General features: G+C 32.0%; 3 protein-coding genes and 1 non-coding gene across 5 annotated transcripts; 1 reads left to right on the forward strand and 3 right to left on the reverse strand.

Moving 5' to 3' along the window:
* Window positions 1–175: 175 nt before the first annotated feature.
* TRNAR-CCU (transfer RNA arginine (anticodon CCU)) lies at window positions 176–248 on the reverse strand. Its single transcript has one exon. It is a non-coding gene; the product is annotated as a tRNA-Arg (tRNA).
* Window positions 249–337: 89 nt separating this feature from the next.
* On the forward strand, window positions 338–3,588 carry LOC124830342 (uncharacterized). Its single transcript, XM_088116174.1, has 9 exons — window positions 338–503; window positions 584–784; window positions 878–1,016; window positions 1,329–1,399; window positions 1,631–1,661; window positions 1,764–1,831; window positions 1,924–2,036; window positions 2,890–2,989; window positions 3,152–3,588. The coding sequence occupies exons 1-9, from the start codon at window positions 362–364 to the stop codon at window positions 3,244–3,246; spliced, it is 960 nt and encodes a 319-aa protein (XP_087972300.1). The 5' UTR covers window positions 338–361; the 3' UTR covers window positions 3,247–3,588.
* Window positions 3,589–5,135: 1,547 nt separating this feature from the next.
* LOC124830348 (MATH domain and coiled-coil domain-containing protein At3g58210-like) lies at window positions 5,136–7,320 on the reverse strand. 2 transcript variants are annotated; one of them, XM_047304037.2, is made up of 4 exons: window positions 7,184–7,320; window positions 6,904–7,054; window positions 6,644–6,798; window positions 5,136–6,342 (listed from the first exon to the last, which is right to left on the reverse strand). In XM_047304037.2, exons 2-4 carry the CDS (start codon window positions 7,041–7,043, stop codon window positions 5,489–5,491), a joined length of 1,149 nt encoding a protein of 382 aa, XP_047159993.2. In that variant the 5' UTR covers window positions 7,044–7,054; window positions 7,184–7,320; the 3' UTR covers window positions 5,136–5,488. The 2 variants fall into 2 exon arrangements, with proteins under 2 accessions (XP_047159993.2, XP_047159984.2); XM_047304028.2 differs by having other exon boundaries at window positions 6,904–7,301.
* Window positions 7,321–9,192: 1,872 nt separating this feature from the next.
* Window positions 9,193–18,542, reverse strand: RBL15 (RHOMBOID-like protein 15). The gene is made up of 13 exons (XM_047304081.2): window positions 18,244–18,542; window positions 17,722–17,887; window positions 15,861–16,164; window positions 15,441–15,473; window positions 15,264–15,355; window positions 15,091–15,164; window positions 13,689–13,780; window positions 13,523–13,592; window positions 12,121–12,299; window positions 10,222–10,270; window positions 10,067–10,123; window positions 9,547–9,621; window positions 9,193–9,445 (listed from the first exon to the last, which is right to left on the reverse strand). Exons 1-13 carry the CDS (start codon window positions 18,283–18,285, stop codon window positions 9,440–9,442), a joined length of 1,239 nt encoding a protein of 412 aa, XP_047160037.1. The 5' UTR covers window positions 18,286–18,542; the 3' UTR covers window positions 9,193–9,439.
* Between the last annotated feature and the right edge of the window lie 366 nt (window positions 18,543–18,908).

Here is an 18,908-nt window from a genome sequence, read left to right on the forward strand (position 1 = left end):
AGTTTGAGCGAGTTTTTGTTTTCAAGTTTCAACACCCCATATTTTTTTCAAGAAACTAAATGCATATTTTGTTTTAATTTAGTAATTCGGTGGAGAAAACAAAAGGAATTGAAAACAAAAAAAAATACTATAATATTAGGTCGAGTGTAATTAATTAATTTTTAAAAACGAAAATCGCGCCAGGTAGGGGTCGAACCTACGACCTTCTGCTTAGGAAACAGACGCTCTATCCACTGAGCTACAAGCGCTAGATGACACAAGAACGTATAATAAAATATATATCAAAAACTAATGACAAGATATCCCGCCTTTTTTTTTTGACTGAGAAATTCGAAATGACAGGTACAAAGAGGAAATTGAAATGCAATTGGGAGAGAGGAAAAAGACGATGGCGGAGGATCCGATTTCCAGCTTCTGCAACACATTGGCTGCTTTCTGCAACCACCTCCACTCCTCTTCCGATGCCCTCAAGCAATCCATCGATCGCCGACCTATTCCTCTCGGTACTCTTCTCTCTCCTTTTCTAATTCATGTGTCTGTGTGCTAAGCAAATTCAATTCAAATTCTTCCATAATCGTAACAGATTCCGCGTCGTCTATCTTCACGCAATGCCTAAATCGCCGCGTATCCGCCGCCACCGCCGACCTCGATATGCTCGACTCCATGTCCTTCGGCACTGTCTCTTTCGAAGAGCTCCTAGGTCACTGCAACGAACTGTACAAGAAGAACCACTCCGATCTGCTTCAACTCCAGGAGCATCTCCAGAGCCGCGGTTACACTCCTGGTACTTCAAAAATAAAATAAACACCTAATATAACCTAACCTCTTTCTGCTTCGTGATTCTCTGTTTTTGTTGAATTTTATTTTCTTGATTCAGTTCCTGATATTGAGGAGGAGGATGAATTCGAGGATATACAGCATCAAGATCCGGTAGACAAATTGGATAGTCCGTCTTCTTTCTATGGATCACTCTCCGCGGCCGATCCTAGCTTCAAAAGTTTCGAAGAAGATGCTTTGTATCCTTATCTTATGCCTCATTTACTTTCTTTCACTAAATCTCAATTTAATACGATTTCCAGCTTCTAAATAGATTTAACACGGAATGAAAATACAGGATCAGGTGAAGTACTGTAATTAGATTGATTTTAGGCTCGGAGTGACATGCGATTGTCTTTTCAATTTTTTAATTATTTTATTTAATTTCGTGCTTTTATTTTCCGAAATTTGTGTGTAAGGCTCTGAAAATTGGTTGACTATTAATATGATAATCGCTCAGTTGAGTCATTGCTCAGTTTATGATAATACCTACTTCCCTTAATTCTCTTCAGACTTGATGAGTCTTTGAGTTTGAAAAAGTTTGGGCTGTCAGATGCATATCTAGCCACCTTTACATCTGAAGGTAGTAAATTCCACTTGCCTTCATAAGCGTGCTTGTTAATTTGGGAGGATTCCATTGCCCTGCTTTTAATTAGTTGCAAGTTTTTTTATTGTTAAGGTTTGTCCATTTTTCCCAGTAATAGTACTGGTAATATTATTGTTTACATGAAAACTATCCTTAGCTTCTCAAATTAATAATTTTGCGTAGCTAATTCCATTTTTTTTTCCACTATTTTTTCATCTACGAATTCAGGTGATTTGTCATCACACGAACATGAGAAGAAGTAAGTTCAAAATTATGGATATCATTTAACTGTTGTCGGATTTTCTGCATTTTTATTGATAATTCCTACACGATTCTCATTCCCAAAGCTATGAGTGAACAGATTACAAGAATTTAGGCAGGAAGATCAACCTGTTGTGTCGTCTGAAGGAAGCAAGTTCTTACCTATTGGTAATCGAATTATTTCCTGTTTAAAATGTTCTATCCTTCAGCACATGGAGTTTTGTTATCAGTTTTTTTTTTTTACCCCAAATAAAATTTAGTGTCAGAGAATGAGAATTTAAAGTCAGCTGAAGTTCCGAGTCCCAGGTTACAGATATTGAAGAGCGAATTTGAATGTCTTCCTGCTTACATGAAGGGTCTAGCGTCATGGGAGGTGAGGCATTTTATGCGGTGTTTTTGAGATACTGTAAAAAATTATTGTAGTAATGGATTATCATTATAAATTTTTTTAAAATAAATTTGTTGAAGAAGTGATTTTAAAATAATTGTTTATATAACACAAAAGTATGTGTAAAACTTGGAAAAAAGTTGTTGGAAAGTAATCATGTGATCAACTTTTCATCTTCATAAAATTAGCTTATTTTTTTCAAGGGAAAAATAACTTACTTACAAATGTTAGTTATTGTTTTAAGCATATACCTTAAATTAGAAAGTTTTTTATTGCAAAGCCAGCTGAAATCTCTAAAATTTTCCATTTTCTAAACACGGTTTCTCGATTGATTATACACTAAGGTTGTTGATTATTCCTCATGGATGTCCAGTTTTTTGCATGTAATCTTGACACTTTTATTGTTTTCACCATTATTATCTAAACATTTAAAATAAAAAAATAACGTGGCAATTTTATTGTGAGCGAAATGAATAAAGTAAATATTTTCTTAAATAAAGTTTGTCTTTATATACCACTTACAACAAATGCACAGTACTTAAAAGGTCTAAACTTGCACCAGTCATGTTGAAGTTCCAGGACATCTGCTTTTATTTAATGTATTATATAAGTCTTCATTTTTTTAAGCATATAAGGCTTTTAGATTCTAGATACTGTGACAAAATACTAAGGTCTAAGGGCTGAAGTTCAGTAATGCATCTAACCTATGCCATTATTTCCCTTGGTTTTGGTTAAGCTTAAAATCAAGGATAATTTGACTTGGCAATCACGTGTTCGTAAGAAATTTCTATTAACCTTGAGATTTTTTTTGGGGTTCCTGTGCAACTTGATCTTCTAGGATCTACTTGGAGCCGTTGAAAAGATTAATTCCAGCCTAAGCAAGAAGACCAATGGATGCAGCTACTTCCACCAAGATGAAATTCCCTCATTTGAATTAGGTAGTCTTACTGTACCATCCTTGCCCTTATCTTTCTTCTGATTCGACCTATGGAAAACAGCAATCTGTTGCTTGTGATTTATTCTCACTCATGACAAAATCTTTCTCTGCCATCCTTTAGTCACACGTATAGCCTCAAATATGCTGCTGTCTGTGTATTCAGGGCCCAAAACAAGATCATACTTGTTACTTCTAGTGCGCATGAACCGATTGGTTGTTGAGACTATTGATGGTATACTATCGTACAGAGTATTGTAGATACGAGATCCAACGGAGAACTGTTTTTCACCTCCTAATTCACTTTTTCGTTGACATTCATATTCCAAGAAGCACGGAGCCTGAAATTGAACTCAGCAAATAACTACATATACAGTGAACAGTCATTTTAAGTGTTAGGGCATTCTGTACTTTCATAATTCTTTCTATGTTCCGTCCTCTTGCATCTGATACGAGGCTACGATACAAGCCACACATGCATGGAGAAAGTATAAAATTACATTTGTAATTTATAATATATTTCAAGGGAGAACAACCACTGAGGTTAGGTTCAACCCTGGCAGGAATTTTTTCTTTTACTATTTAAAGGTGTACACTTAATCATGACATTGGTTCTTTGTGGCTTATATTAAAATCATGATATCTCTGTTGCCGTAAAAAAGATAGTACTGAAAAAAGTTAACTTAATTTTTTATTAAAATAAAACTCTCATAATTTTATTTTTCTCTTCTCATTCTTTTTTATAATTAAATAGAGAGTTTTGATATTTTAAAAATATACGTTCTATTTCCCTTTTTAAGTTGATGATACCTTGAAAATGAATTTTAACTCACAAGTATTATCAAGCTTTTATTTATTCTCACATCTAATGATCACATTAAACTATCTAGTAGAATAAAGCTACTTTAATACCTATTTTTCTATTTAATAAGTTCAAATTGGAACATTATTTAGAGGAGTTCTTTTACACCAATATTTCAGTTTCCGTGACAAATGCTTTTTATGATTACAATTTATAAAAATTAATTTTGATTATATAACGCTATTTAAATCTTCATATAAATTTATTTATATCTATAAACTATGTCTTTTAAAAGAAATTGAAAATTAATTTGAAAAAAGTAAAACAATATATTAAAAGGGACAATTGGTTAAGAAGTTTAAATATATGAATAAACACGAATGGTTTAAATGTAATTTTCATCTTCTCATTTTAATCCGCTATTTCTTCCCTTTTAAAATAATAATCTAATTATCATTTTACATATATACTTTATTCCTTTGACTTTATTAGAATAAAAGTTTAGATCTAACCGTATTCATTTAAGCTATAAAAAAATAATTTGATTGAATAAAATATTACGAAAATGTAGATAAAACTGAGGATTTAATCATATTTTTGAAAACGTTTATGTTACTCATCCAAATTAATAATTTATAAATAATAATTAATAATACTGGCATGGTTTGAGCGAACTCTCGTGGATCCAATTGACTATGTGATGAATAGATTGATTTTAAGTTTCATTCGTCGGTGAACCAATTTTATTACCGTTTATATAGGTTGATTATAAATTGATGAAATATTGTATAAAATTAGAATAACAATGTCAAAAATTATTAAAGAAAATCTATAAAAGAGGAATAATGATAATATTGAAAAAAAAATATTGTTTTAAAACAAACAAAAAATCATGAATAAAAATGAATTAAATGAATCTTGCCGTGTTTTCTATGATTTAAATATTATTAGTGTTTAGATCAGTAATTAGATGTATTAATTAGATTATTTTAACAATATATATCATCCAAGTATTTTTATACATTAATTAGAAAAATATAGCAAAAAAAATTACACGAAATTGTTCATATTAATTAGATGAGTATAAAAAAATGTTAAATATTTCATACGCGTATTAAAGATTGTAACAAAAATGATTAGACAAAGTCTAAAAATACATTGATTAAATGAACAAAAAAACATTAGAAGAGATTGTCGATGTATTGATTAAACGAGTTTAGCAACACACGTAAACGAGTAATTTACATGTTTATTAGACAACTGTAGCTATATACATTAGATAAATTTTTTAGTTCAGAAATCATACAAGTCTATTAATAAATATTAGACAAATATATTCATTCACGGGTTAAATAAACATAATAAAAAATATTACATATGTCTAGCCATACACATGTCTAGTCATACAGATTGACTTTGTTCCTATACTAGTTAAATGAATATAACAAAAAAAATTTAAATTAAAGTTGTACAGTCTAACTATTGAGTGTACTGAAATACAATTTTTGTTTAAAGTATACTAAAAAAAACTAAAATCGTGACCTTAGACTTCTACATTAAAATCATGTTATCCACACGATTTTATCAAAATGATACAACTTATCCATTTTCATAATTTTTTTCACAAATATGCGTTTCAATAATTAAAAAAAAAAAACACTACTTTTGTACTTTTGCCATATACATACAATATTATAGTGTCTAAAACATAGCATAACCTAATTCAGTATTAAAATCCAACTCTATGAAACCTTTTCTGGCCTCAACTAATGCCCTCCTTGTTACCTCAAACTCAGCTTCTGCAGCTGCCAATTCTCCCCTCAGCTTCTTCATTTTAATCTCCAAAGCGACAACACTGTCTTTCAGTTTGTTGACCTCTTCTGTCTTTTCCAAATGAGCTTTCATACCCAATGCAGATTGAACATAAGGCTCCAACCAAGACAACTGAAATCCCGAATGTTTTACAAGTTCCTCCCATAAACCATGAAGACGATTGCATGCATCTTCATTCATATCCTTTGCCTTACTTGTCTTTAGTAAGTATAGAACTTGACCTAAGGATGTGAATGCCCATAGTTTGAACCATCTTGAACTTTTCCTCTGGCTTCTTATAAGGGAAGGATGCCATATGCATGCCTCTTCCAACAGTGGAACAAAAGCTGCTTCTTCTTTCCCTAAACTCGCCAAATCTAGAAGGTCTTTTAGCGTCAAATCCGAACTTTTAACTTCCCCTTCTGTTTGACTAGATCCACAGCTGCTTGAACTAAGCGTCTCACACTCATCTGATGTTTCTGTTTCTGTTTCTTTATCATCTTCCTGCTGTGTGGATTCTGAATTTCTTCTTGCTTCATCACCTAACTTAGCGTTGGAAGTTGCACAGATTGTGTTCAACTTGTTAACTTCGATTGTACTACTAAAATCGGAGACACAAACATGAGCTTCAATGATGCATGTGTCGTTCACAAGATACCCTTGCTTTGAGTCAAAGAAGACACTTCGGTTCACGAAAAACGAGCCCCAGCTACGATATCCGCCATTGAACTTCTGCTGAGTCTCTGAAAATATCACATTTTTAAAGACAAACTAACGAAAGATTACCACAAAATATCTAAATATTTAAGATTATCATAGCAGATCCAACGAACAACAAATACCAGTCGTAATAAGAAGAAACTTATTAGAGAGATAAACAACAATGAAATCTAAATCTAACAGATGAAAAATTAACATCATATCTAACTCAAAACCTTAAAATAATGTATTAATATATCAATTTTTTCATTCTTAGCTCACTTATATCCAGACATATTTATACCACGAAACCATCAATGAAAGATAAAATCAAGAAACAATTACCCTTTACAACCGACTTATTCCCATCCAATTGATTAACCAGAGATAACTTGAAATATGTGTTTCTGTTCCATCCGTAGGGTGGTAAAGAATCCGCAACCATCAGATATAACGAAAAATGGTCGACATTTCTCATTAATGGATACAAACGAATACGCCTGAAAGGTGATTATGACGAATAAAACAGTTAATAATGAAAACTAAAGACTAAAATTAAGATCAAAACAAGAAAGAGCACAGAAACTAAAAGCATTTGACAGTACCATTTATAACCTCGGATTCGGAAGGCCTTGGATTGTAGTTTCTTGGTGTTTTGTTTTGAGAAATTCTGAATCTTCCACGTGAATGTCTCAAAAAGAATACCGGTTTCCCTCTGGGTGTCCATTCTAGTGGCTAGCGACATCTAAGCTGCCACTGCAAAAGGATGAACATACAAAGTGGTGAAAACTGTCGAAGTGAAGATGAAAACAATAACAGGGGTTGACCTGAGAAGCACCAAAAGCACAGAGATTGAAATTTGAAGTGTGCAGAAAAATATTTTACCACCAAAACTGTTACGACGGAATGAGGTATAATTAAGCAGTTCGTGGATGCGAGAACAGGGATTAAGAAATAAGAGTGGAATCATGTAAGTGAAGTCAAGTAAACCCTTTTGTCTTGAAAGGAAGAAGAAGGTGGGTTTTTACTTTGAATTTTCCAAGACATATAATTAATAGTGAGAAAAGGACCGTTTTGCCAATAATGTACTCAGATGGGCACCAAATTAAATTTCTTACTCTAACGAAGAAAACAACACAAATAAATAAGTATATATTGAATAACAATACTATATAAACTCTCATTTAAACATTTAACTTATCCATTAATTATTCATTCATATTATCATTTTTTAAGTACTTATGTTGTCTTTTTTAATTGGATAATGATATTTTTTAACAAAAAAAAATAATCTATTTTTTTAATAAAATGCTTAATCGTGTACCTTGTATACCCAAAATTAAATAAATAATTTTTTTTGGTTAAAAATTACTACATGTATTTTTTAAATAATTCTAACAAAAATATATATTTTCATAGAGCTGTATCATTAATCTGATAAAAATATCGATATACGATAAACGCATGTATTTCTGCTATAACATATTATAAAATAATGTTATTTTTAACTTTTTACATTATAATTATTATTTTTAAAAAATAATTGATCTGGTTTAAACCTGTTATTTGGTTCACAAAAGATATTTATACAATCAAATAGAGTATATATCAAGAAAAAAATTTAAAATTACGATTCTATAATAATATATAATAATCTTTGTTCTCGAAATCGTATCTTTATCAAAGAAGATTATGTGTTATATTCTTGGGAGAAAACAGAACAAATACAAAAAATAATTAAATAACAATATTCATAATACAATGAACTTGCTTTAAGAAGGAGACGGCAACATGCTATTTTCTTATTTGATTTCATCATTCTTTGTGATTTCTTTGAATATCACTTCATTAAAAATGTTGAATTCTAGTCTCTTGTCATAATCTGAGTTAAATTTAACTGGGAGAAATTTTTATACTCTTTTCTTTTTTCTTTTTCTCCTTTCTAAAATTAAAGTAGGACAATCCGATGAGTAAAAAAAACAAGCTCTCTAGATGATAATTTCTTTCATGATGAACTTTTAATTTCACCCATGCATGTACCTTTGTCAATTTATATTTCGTGCATTTTATTCGCAAATTTAAATTGTGTATTTTAAGTTAAATTTTCAATAGTTTTATTTTTTCTTTTTTAAAAAAAAAATAGTGTTTTGATTTAATACTCAAAATATTTTCTGAATTTGAGATTCTCCTTAAAATTCGTTTTCATTGAGTCACCGCGAAATATACAATTTTCTTTGAGAGTCTACATCTCTACTAATTTGTCTGCTATAGAATATTGAGTTGATAGTACTTTCATTGTTATAAATATCCTGAAATTGCAGTCTAGAATAAAACTCTGAAATTTTAGACGATGGTGCAAGATGCAGAATGTAAATCAATCAAATTGGCGAATGACGATTATATCCTTAGTTCACAATCTGCTAAAAGTTTTTAAAAAATTATAAAATAAATAAATGTTATTTTCATAAAGTAAAGCTATTATATAGTTCATTTTTTTCTCTAAAAGTTAAACTGCTCAACATATTCATTATTAAAAAAACATTGTTGACACATTCCATCATAATTCTCAATAAAAGTCATTTGCTGTGAATTATTTATTAAATGTGAATCCTGATTAACATGGCCAAAAAAAATTATTGAAAATGAGTACTTGGGTAGCACAACAAATATTTTTTTTTTCCATAAATTAAACCAATATCATCGTAGGTATCGTATTTTTTTAAGTCCATGGCCAAATTAATTAAGTTGTAACACTAGATTTGTGTTTTTCTACGAGCTCAACAATAATTAGTAATTTAGAAATGGTTACAAGTTTTACTTCTCCCTCACTGGCACTAGAAGCATTATCTATGTAGGTGTGTATAAACCTGTTAAAGTGGAAAATCAAAAGAGGGGAAAATCAAAGCACAACCATCTATTTTAATTTTTTCAATTAAACAAAATATTCCTGAATATTGCTTGTATAATTTACATATGTTCAATTCTGCTAATTGGAGTTTGCATGGTTATGAGGTGTCAAGGAACTGTTAGTGGTAGGTAGGTTCCAAAGATTAAACAGACGGTAATTGAACAAAGTGCAGCGACACACTCAACTAACAGTGTCAGGGAAGTCTCTACGAGAATCCAACAGAAGTTTTCTTTTCAACTCTGCAAACGAGCCCAAGAATTTTTAAAACAGGATAAAAATAAATAAATAAATAAATATGTAAACGTGAAGAACTATAGATAAAAAAACGATGAAGTAGGACCTGCTGGCTCATGAGTATTTCCACTGCAACATTGATATTACCATCAGCAGCTGCAAGCGCCACTTCCACTTGCGTCTGAAACAGCCAAGACAATTGCATTAAAAATATAGAGCTAAGCCTTAGGCTCTAATGTACATTTGATGCACAAGCATCGGAAAGATATCTCACTAGATCTGAAAAAACAATTTGAAGGGTAGATGTTTTATTTCAGATATCACTTATCAAACAAACTTTGACCTATTCAGCCAAATTCAATACACATACATACACATCACTCCTGCTACAGTGATTAGGTTAAAAATAATATCGATCTTCATAACGATACCAATAAGAGACAGGAGAGAAGGACCCACAAGGAGATCAAACAAAACTAAATTTAAACACCGGATCTCTTTGAATGAGAAAAAAGTTCTCGGAGGTGCAAGCATAACATGCAAGGAGCCAATAACAAACTGGAATGTTTTAAAAAGTTTCAAGCCATTTTCTAACCATAGAAAAGATAAGGAGACTGATTTTTTACCCTGTCAAAGCCCATTGATACGAGTTTTTTAATCCCTTCTTCCGAAACGACTGCACCCTGCATTTAACGGGGGGGAAAACAGCAAACGTTAACCATCCAAATTAACTAAAAGAAAACAGGAGAGTTTCAAACATGGTATGTATGTATAGAGAAACCTGATGCTGTGGAACAGCAGTCGTTGTAGCTACATTAACAGCTGAATGCCTAAATTGAATTAGAAAGTCAAGTATGATCATTAATACAGAAACACAAACTTCTGAATAATATAATTGTAATCCTATTGAAATATAGCAGTTTAACTTGAATAATCAATGCATGACATCTGCTGATCTTTGGTATTAATGATTATACATTTGTGTAATTCCCATTTCTAGTTATACTAACGATACGACCTTGTCCGTGTCTACATCTTACCCTAAGCATCACATGTTTATTGAACGGGTAACCAAATACAACCGAGTTACTGGTACCGCTGAATAAGATTAATTTCAATAAAACAGTGATTAAAAATCAAGCTATTTACAACTCAATAAATCATTCATTAATAAACTTTATGGACGACATCAATCAGCCATTCATAGAGAATGGACTATAAATATCTTATATATATATATATATATATATATATATATATATATATATATATTTGTTATTCTGTAGATGTTATAAGCTTTATACGTTTGACATGCATAGGTATGTTCTGGTTCGGGCATTTCCCAGTAAAACAAAATTGGGTTCAGGATGGGGGGATAGGTAGTGCAATTCCCACAGTGTCCTGTCCCGCCCGCACCTTTGTAACTTGTCTCTTTTATATTATGTGTTTCAAAGGACTGATAATGGAACTTGTTTACGTAGTACTCTGTTTTTAAATATTGAAAGTTCAAAAGACTTTCATGTGTTATTATGTGTTTGGAAGAATAGCAACTTAGAACTTACGGTAAAATATTGAAAGTTATGTGTTTGTCTTTATTTTTCGTCTTTATCTTTCAAGCTGAAGCCTACTGATTTGAACCTATTTGCTAACCTTTTACGTCAGATTTCTTGAGTTTTTGTGCAAGGATGCAACGGTGGAGCACCTCATAAGGTCGTATGAAAAAAATAATAAAATTAATTTACAATTTGTGCATAATTACATTTTTTAAAAATGAGACAGGGCGGGGAATGGGGAACCCAAACCTGATATCTGGCCTCGGCAGGGGTGGGAATGATTAAAGGAGTAGGGGACGGGGGGAAATCCCGCCCCAATGTCAGACATATATAAATATACATATATATATATATATATATATATATATATATATGTATGTGTATATATATATATATATATATATATGTATGTGTATATATATATATATATATATATATATATGTATGTGTATATATATATATATATACACATACATATATATATATATATATATATATATACACATACATATATGTGTATATATATATATATATACACATACATATATATATATATATATATATATATATATATATATATCCAATAATTTTGGACATAGTTGAATAGTTTATGGAGCCTTTTATTTGCAATTCATCTAATGTTAAACATATTTATGCTAGAAAACTATTTAAAATTGCTTACAGTTAAAATTGTGCTCAAGTATGTGTTATATTTATAGAGCATTTGAATACATATTTATAACTTACTAGATAAGTCTACTCTAATTCTCATGCTTTTTCAATATTAGTTTCAAAGTTATACATAACTACACCAATATGTATTACATGGACTAATTTAATTTAGGCTAGAGAATCAACATGACAACCTAAACTTACTGTTAAATGTTAAACAGGGAACCCATTTACAAGCATGTAACTTATATTGGGTTCATTCAAGTTGAATATTGTCATTCCTAGTAAGGGGAAAAAAACAAAAATTTATCAATCTATGCCTAATACTGTAGGTATTATTCTAGGTTCAAACTTCATAAGAAATGATGATTGAAGTCAGTCAGCATACTAAAATTTTGCTTTAAATAAGCAACCACCATATAAGCTATCAATTATGCTCAAACCATCTCTCGTACCTTCCTTCTGATAACTGATGAGTGTTACTAGGAGTGGATGAAACTAAAGGATTATTGGGACTACTATCCTCCAAAAGTCTTTCTTGAAGATTTGAATCTGAATGAAGATGAGAAGGAGCTTGATCTTGACCAGAACCAAGGGTCCTTCCCCTCCCAGGGAACCTACTGTCCTCAGTTGACTGTAAGATATCACATAACACAATCAAATGTGTATAAGTCGAAGATTACAACTCACCAGAATATAGGCATGAATACATAAAAGAAACTAATAGACAATGACTTGCATTCAGGTAGGGATATAACTTTAACTTCAAACTTGTCGGTTCAATTTGACATAACTGCAATTTAGTGACTACTCGATCAAAACAGGTGTTGATAACCATCAGGGAATCAATAGATTCAAAGGCAGTTGATAAACACGGCTTGAAGTGAGAAAGGTAATGAGCTCATTTGTTACAATGTCTCTTGTTAAAATAACGTTTTTTTCAGAAAGTAACCACTTCTTTTAGTATGTCATCTATTTGTTCTAGCTTTTCAACAAAATAACAATTATGAAGCTAAAAAAACCAAAAATGGTATTCAAACCAAAAATTATTTTGAATAGTTTCCACAAAATCAGATGCTTCCTATAACAAATTGATATTGTGATTGTAAACAAACAAAAATTAGTTTCTTAAAAAATCATTCAAAAACAATTTTACAACATAATCACTTCTTTTTAATTTGTAAGAACTGACCTAATGTATCATTCAAGTAAAAAGGCACACTCACTCATGTTATGGAACGTGTCATATTCCCGATAATGAGTGAACTTTCAAAGAAAGGCACATAATTTTTTTTTTCTGATACCAATTGGTGATGCCACAACCCTATGGATTATGGGTATTTCTAAGAACAATGAGCTGTTGAAGATAAAAGATTAATTCATATAAAAGGAATCATCCCAGGTCAAAAACCTGGACACTTGCCAGCTGCCTAAATATCTAGAAAAATCTACTTCCAAAGAACTAGTAGTACTAGTAGACATTAAAAAGAGGGAAAAAAAAAACAATTTGCCAAATAAATGGTAGGTGATAAATATCAGTCCGGAAATTCAAAAAATGACTAAATGCAAGCACACTCTTTGCACTTGCAAGTAAAATGAACAGGTAATGTACACAACCAGGGAAAATACTAACTAGCAAACTTTCATAAAATTAACCCAACATACATTGATCAGATTCAATGATCAGTAGATCACATATACAAGGTCCACATACACTTGTCATGAATGAGTACTAAAAAACAATGCAGTTGCATTCGTTCACATAATGAGCAAAGCAAAAATGACAGCCACACCAGCAAATGTCTGATTTTTTGAGAGCCCACCAAAAGTACTAAAAAAATAAGATCACATACATACCTGAGTAGACACTTCCCTTTGAGGCATCAATGAAGACAGGTTCCTCCAAATATTTCCAGAAAGCAAGCCACTACCCCATGAAAGCATAGAATTTAAAATGTGGATTAGTATATATCTGTAGACATCTGTGTGATTTGGGGTGAAACCCATGGTATTTAGTATTTACCCTGTTGAATTTTGGTTTGTATGTGTAGGAATATAACCCGAAGGATTTCCACCCGTGCAAACGATAAATTTTGGACGTCTCACACATGATGACTGAAAGTCCAGAACATACACATTAGTAAAGGTCCACATTTTGAGTGAGTGCATGTATTTTCATAGTCTTTAAAAAGTGGAATTTAAATCTAATTCAATTTTACAAAACTGACCAGAAATATGAGATTTGTTTTCATTTATATATTTTAATTTAGTCATTTTTTAGTCGATGTGAAATTTCCAACACACCTGTCAAAGACAGGACATTTCAAAACTACGGGAGAACCCGATGGTGGGTGACACAATTGCCCTAACAAACTTAACTAGAATAGACTTTTTATGATTTTGATACCATTTTAAGAAAGTGTAATTTAAACTTAATCTCACAAAATCAACTTAAAAGATAAGGTTTGTATCTATTTATATATTATAATTTGATCATATTTCAAAATCGATGTGTAATCTCCAACACATAAAATGAATATCTAGTGGATGACTTTTTCCATTTTCATTTTCATTTTTTAATTTTAAAATAAAATAAGTTACTGAGATAAAATAAAAATATATTAATTCACATTCCAGTCAATCATGACATGTTCAGCGCATCAGTCTATTTTGTGTTAGCCCCCCGCCATAGGGGAGAATTATTGAAATCAAATGTGCTAACCACTTCAGAGCTAACTACATCAATACAGTTAAAATTCTAACCACATTGATATTTTTTTTATACTTGACAGATTGAGTTCACATTAATTTGGTAGACCAAATACTTTTCACATTTGTACCCTACTCAAGTAAAGTATTATAAAACAAACTCAAAACATCACAGGATTACTTTTTCTAAAAGGCAGAGTCATCAGATAAGAGAATGAAGTTGGTTTGTGTTGAGAACCCCCAAAAGAAATATTTGAAGAATGCTATGCAAGATAAAAGAAACCTAATGAACTTATTATTGGTGAATGGGATTTCTCAATCCACAGAGGGCAGGCCCTTTCTATAATTGAGCTACAGCATTTCCCAAAGGCAACAAGAGATTTTAATAACAACTCAAGAATGAATCTCCCTTCTAACCACCTCCCTACTACCGAAGTTAACCCTATGCCATTACTACTACAACCACTTGAAATAAATTCCTGTTCTAGGGTTCTATCAGTTTATCTCAGTCCAGAACTTATTTTAAAATAGCATACTCATAAACTAAAACTATCTATAGTTTGCACAAAAGGGGGTGTTAATAGACAGCATTTGACAATAGGTATTTCATTTGCATTTAGCAGTATCTAAGCCATTCATCTAATATGATGTAAATAAAAATTGAAATGTTTGCCGGCCTGGTGCACTACCAAATCCTATTATAAAGAAATACTTACAAGCCAAGACGAGGATTCAATAGAAGAATAAAAAGTGGTTCCAGGTATGAGGAAATTAAACAATCCATATGTATCTGAAACATCAAGCATAACATCATAAAACTAGAGATAAATGCTTACTTTTTTTGCAAAAGTAAAAAATTAAAACAGAAGGAAAAAGATTGAAGTCTGACATGCAAACCCAGATAAAATGCCACAAAGGTGCCCAAGTAGTGAAACATTTTGCATGAGAAGCTGGAATACTACCAACAAAAAGAATGCATACCTAAACAAAGTATGTTAAATTATCACGAAAGGGAATTATCAAGATAAAAATCAAGACATGAGTTCAATAACAAAATAAAACTCACCACTTGGCAGGCACATTAAACAATCCAAAAACACTGCACAACGAATAGAAAAAGTTACCAAATTAGTGAAGCCTTACCAATTGATGATAATTAAATGCAGCATAGCACGTGTATAGAATGTATAGTGTCTTATTATTAAAACTTGTGAAGTAATTCATTGCATGCTGAATTGGTTGGCAAAAGCATACTAATAAAACAGAATAAAATTGTGAAGTAAATCAATGGACAATGATTAAACAAAATAATCATTAGCATCATTCTGAAAACTCGATTAAAAATAGTATATTTCAGTATCTTGAATAGCTTCCAAAACATGGTTTCTGCAAAATTATCTTCAAGAAAAAGGAGATTAGCATAGTAAATTGAATTTTCCCAACAGTGGTGAATTTCTTGCACAACAGCAATATTTATACAGCCAACCTCCTGGATTGAACTCCACTCAAGCTTGTCTCTATAACAATCATTGAAAATAGAACTCCTGAGAAGCCTATGGCACACTCATTCATGAGGTAATCATATGTAAGAACAGGATTGTGTGCCACCAGCAGTGCTATGAGCACGTGGAATATGGCATTGCTTGTAGCCAACAAAATAATGACATATAGCAAGCGAACTGAGCCCATGATCCTCTCCAGCTCAGACCCCAAGGGAACTAAAGCCATCATGTTGAAGAGAACATGAAGCAGTGAACCATGGAAGATAATGGAAGTATAAAACCTGTAAACTGCACGGAAAAAAAAATAATGCTGAGCAAAGAAACCAGTCGTGAATGGGTTGACTTTTCAGCACCATAATGTTTGTTGTACAAGCTTGTCTAGAGTCCAGAATTCAGCACCATAATGCTCTAACAAATTTGAGTTGGTATTTTTTTAAAAATTCAATTCATGAGATATTTTTATTTCTATATGCCATATAACCATGTCAGATCAATTTCATATAAACATGTAACACTGCTTTTCACACAGAATCCCAAGTAGACAAAAAAGAAAATATGAAAAAGAAAAAGGTGTCACAGTGACACATGTGCACAACCACGTCAAGAAGATAAATTGCTGTGGCCCACCAACATAAGTACATAAAAGAATGAAGAATAAATAAATTTAAATTCTTGGATCAGGAAAGAAGAAACAAAAACAAGGTTCAAATGAGGGAGATACTAAGAATATATGATTGCACATTGAAAAGAAGGACTAAAGGAAGAAGCTGAAGCTGGATGACTTTTCTTCTTCACAAAACAGACCCACAACAATGGCATTTGGCGGTTGTAGAGCATTGGTGATGGTGTCGGCAGGTGCAAATGATTCGTCAAATTTGAATAGAGATTTGGGAGTTGCAAGCCTTTGGGGAAGAGTGTATAATCACTACAGTGTGAATCGGAGGGGAAAGGAAATAATTAGGGATTTCAAATCCAGGTCAATGGGATAAACCCCAGTTTTTGTCTTACCTAAAGATTAAACAGGATAAGAGAATCCCACAGTTCCACAGGTATTGTTGTGTTAGGACTTAAGCACAAATGAAGAGCAAACACAGAAGAATAGTTTATTAAATGGAAGAGTCTCGAGACTTAAGTACCACATCTTGTAGTTCACCCTACCCAATGTAGGACTCCTAACTTGACACACTTTTTAAGGTCTGATATCCACAGCGGTTTTCACTCTATCAACATGGTACTACCAATTGTAGCCCAGCCCAAAGAAAACATCAATTGTTAGGACTTACGTAGATAAGGGAGTCAAATACAAAAACCCGATCATTAGATGAGAGAGTCCTAAGGCTTAAGTAACACAACATCAAGTAGTTCATCATACTAGATATGGAACTCCAAGCAAATTGTGATCTTGCAACAATCCAACAACCCAACAATCATGCTCACAGTCCAGATCGGATAGGCCACCATAGAGTGTACAATCACACGATCCCTGAGTATGACCGCAATTCTAATGATGGTGAAAAGAATTGGAAAAATCATAGATACAGATCCTTAGGTGATATAAATATTTTCTAATTTGGAGTATCTGTTGAATAATCAGCGTAACAAATGTTCGCACTAAAGGATTTTGAAAAATATTTAATAAACTCAAAGTGCATGTTTGATCCAATTTGGTAATGTGGATAGGCATGTTAAATTGGAATCAACTAGTGATAGCTTATCCGTCTTCTGTGAAATTGACACAGAAATTAAAGGTTACCCACTTCTTACAAGCGAATCCAAATACAATGTAATTCTAATTAAAGAGCAACACCAAAAGAACTGTGTGTAAGTTTGGTTAAAATAGTATACCTTGAAACCGTGACACAACAGCAGATGGCAAGAAGCAAACCTCAGCAAAGGAATCGTATCCAACCAAAAGACAAACCAAGTAAATGACTCCACAGACAACCACCACTGCAGAAGTGAGAAATGGAATGTTTTCCCACCATTGATTCATCCTAGTAGGCAACCCTGCCTGTGTCAATTAAGCCATCAAGGTCAATTAACCAGAATAACATCAATGAAGGAAACTATCTAGCTAACCATTCTACAACAACACTTAATATAATCAGCAAATCCTCAACAGAAACGCAGCGAACTTTAAATTTCGCAGTAAAGAGTTTTGTCACTTTATCTGCAGACAAAAATCATACAAAATGGAACCTATAGCGAAACAATGTCCGAAATTATCTCGGTCCCGAAACGAGGATTTTCAGTTCAGCTACTAGGATGAATGATGAGTGTTGAGTGAAGTGTGTTGACACTGGTGCCTCAAAATTGCGGCAGAAACGAAGCGAGGATAGAAGAAAACAGGGAAATGGATTATATTACCTCAGAAACTATGTTTGGTCTCATATTTCGGGCTCTTCGCATGCAACCAAGTTTGAATTCGCAGCTTTGGCTCACTGCTTTGATTAGCAGTCACAGATTTGGTAATCTTTGAACTTCGATTCCGATAACCGGTTTTGGATTTGATTTGCTGATTCAGGTTTTTTCTCTTATGAATTCTGACCCCACACTTGACTCGCGAAACCCGTAGAAACAACTCTTTTCCTCACTCTGGGATGCGCGTTCCGATTTTGCAGTCTCACCAACCTTCAAACAAAAGGCCAAGGTTTATAATGCTTTTCGTCATCCTTATTTCTGTTAGTTTGTATAAAACTATCAATTTATTTATTTATTATTTGACTATAGGACGGCGAATAAAGTATATTTATAATTATATAGTTAATTACATATTAAAATTATCGTAAGTATAAATTATAATGTTTACTACTACTAAATTTTAACTAGTTTTATTATCTCACTAAAATAAATAAATATTTTACGGCATCTATAAAATGAAGACCTCTTTTATTAACATTTTAATGTTACAAAAAAAAATATTGTCCATGTCAATAAACATTGTATATTCTGTATGTAAAATAAATTATCCTTGTTTATAAATTCTAAAAGGATGTTTTTTTTCTAAAAAAAATAATAAATGTTTCTTATTT

This window comes from Vigna umbellata, chromosome 5 (assembly GCF_029865625.1).
Source record: "Vigna umbellata cultivar VRB3 chromosome 5, Vumbellata_1.0, whole genome shotgun sequence".
In the NCBI taxonomy this organism is placed as follows: Eukaryota; Viridiplantae; Streptophyta; class Magnoliopsida; order Fabales; family Fabaceae; genus Vigna; species Vigna umbellata.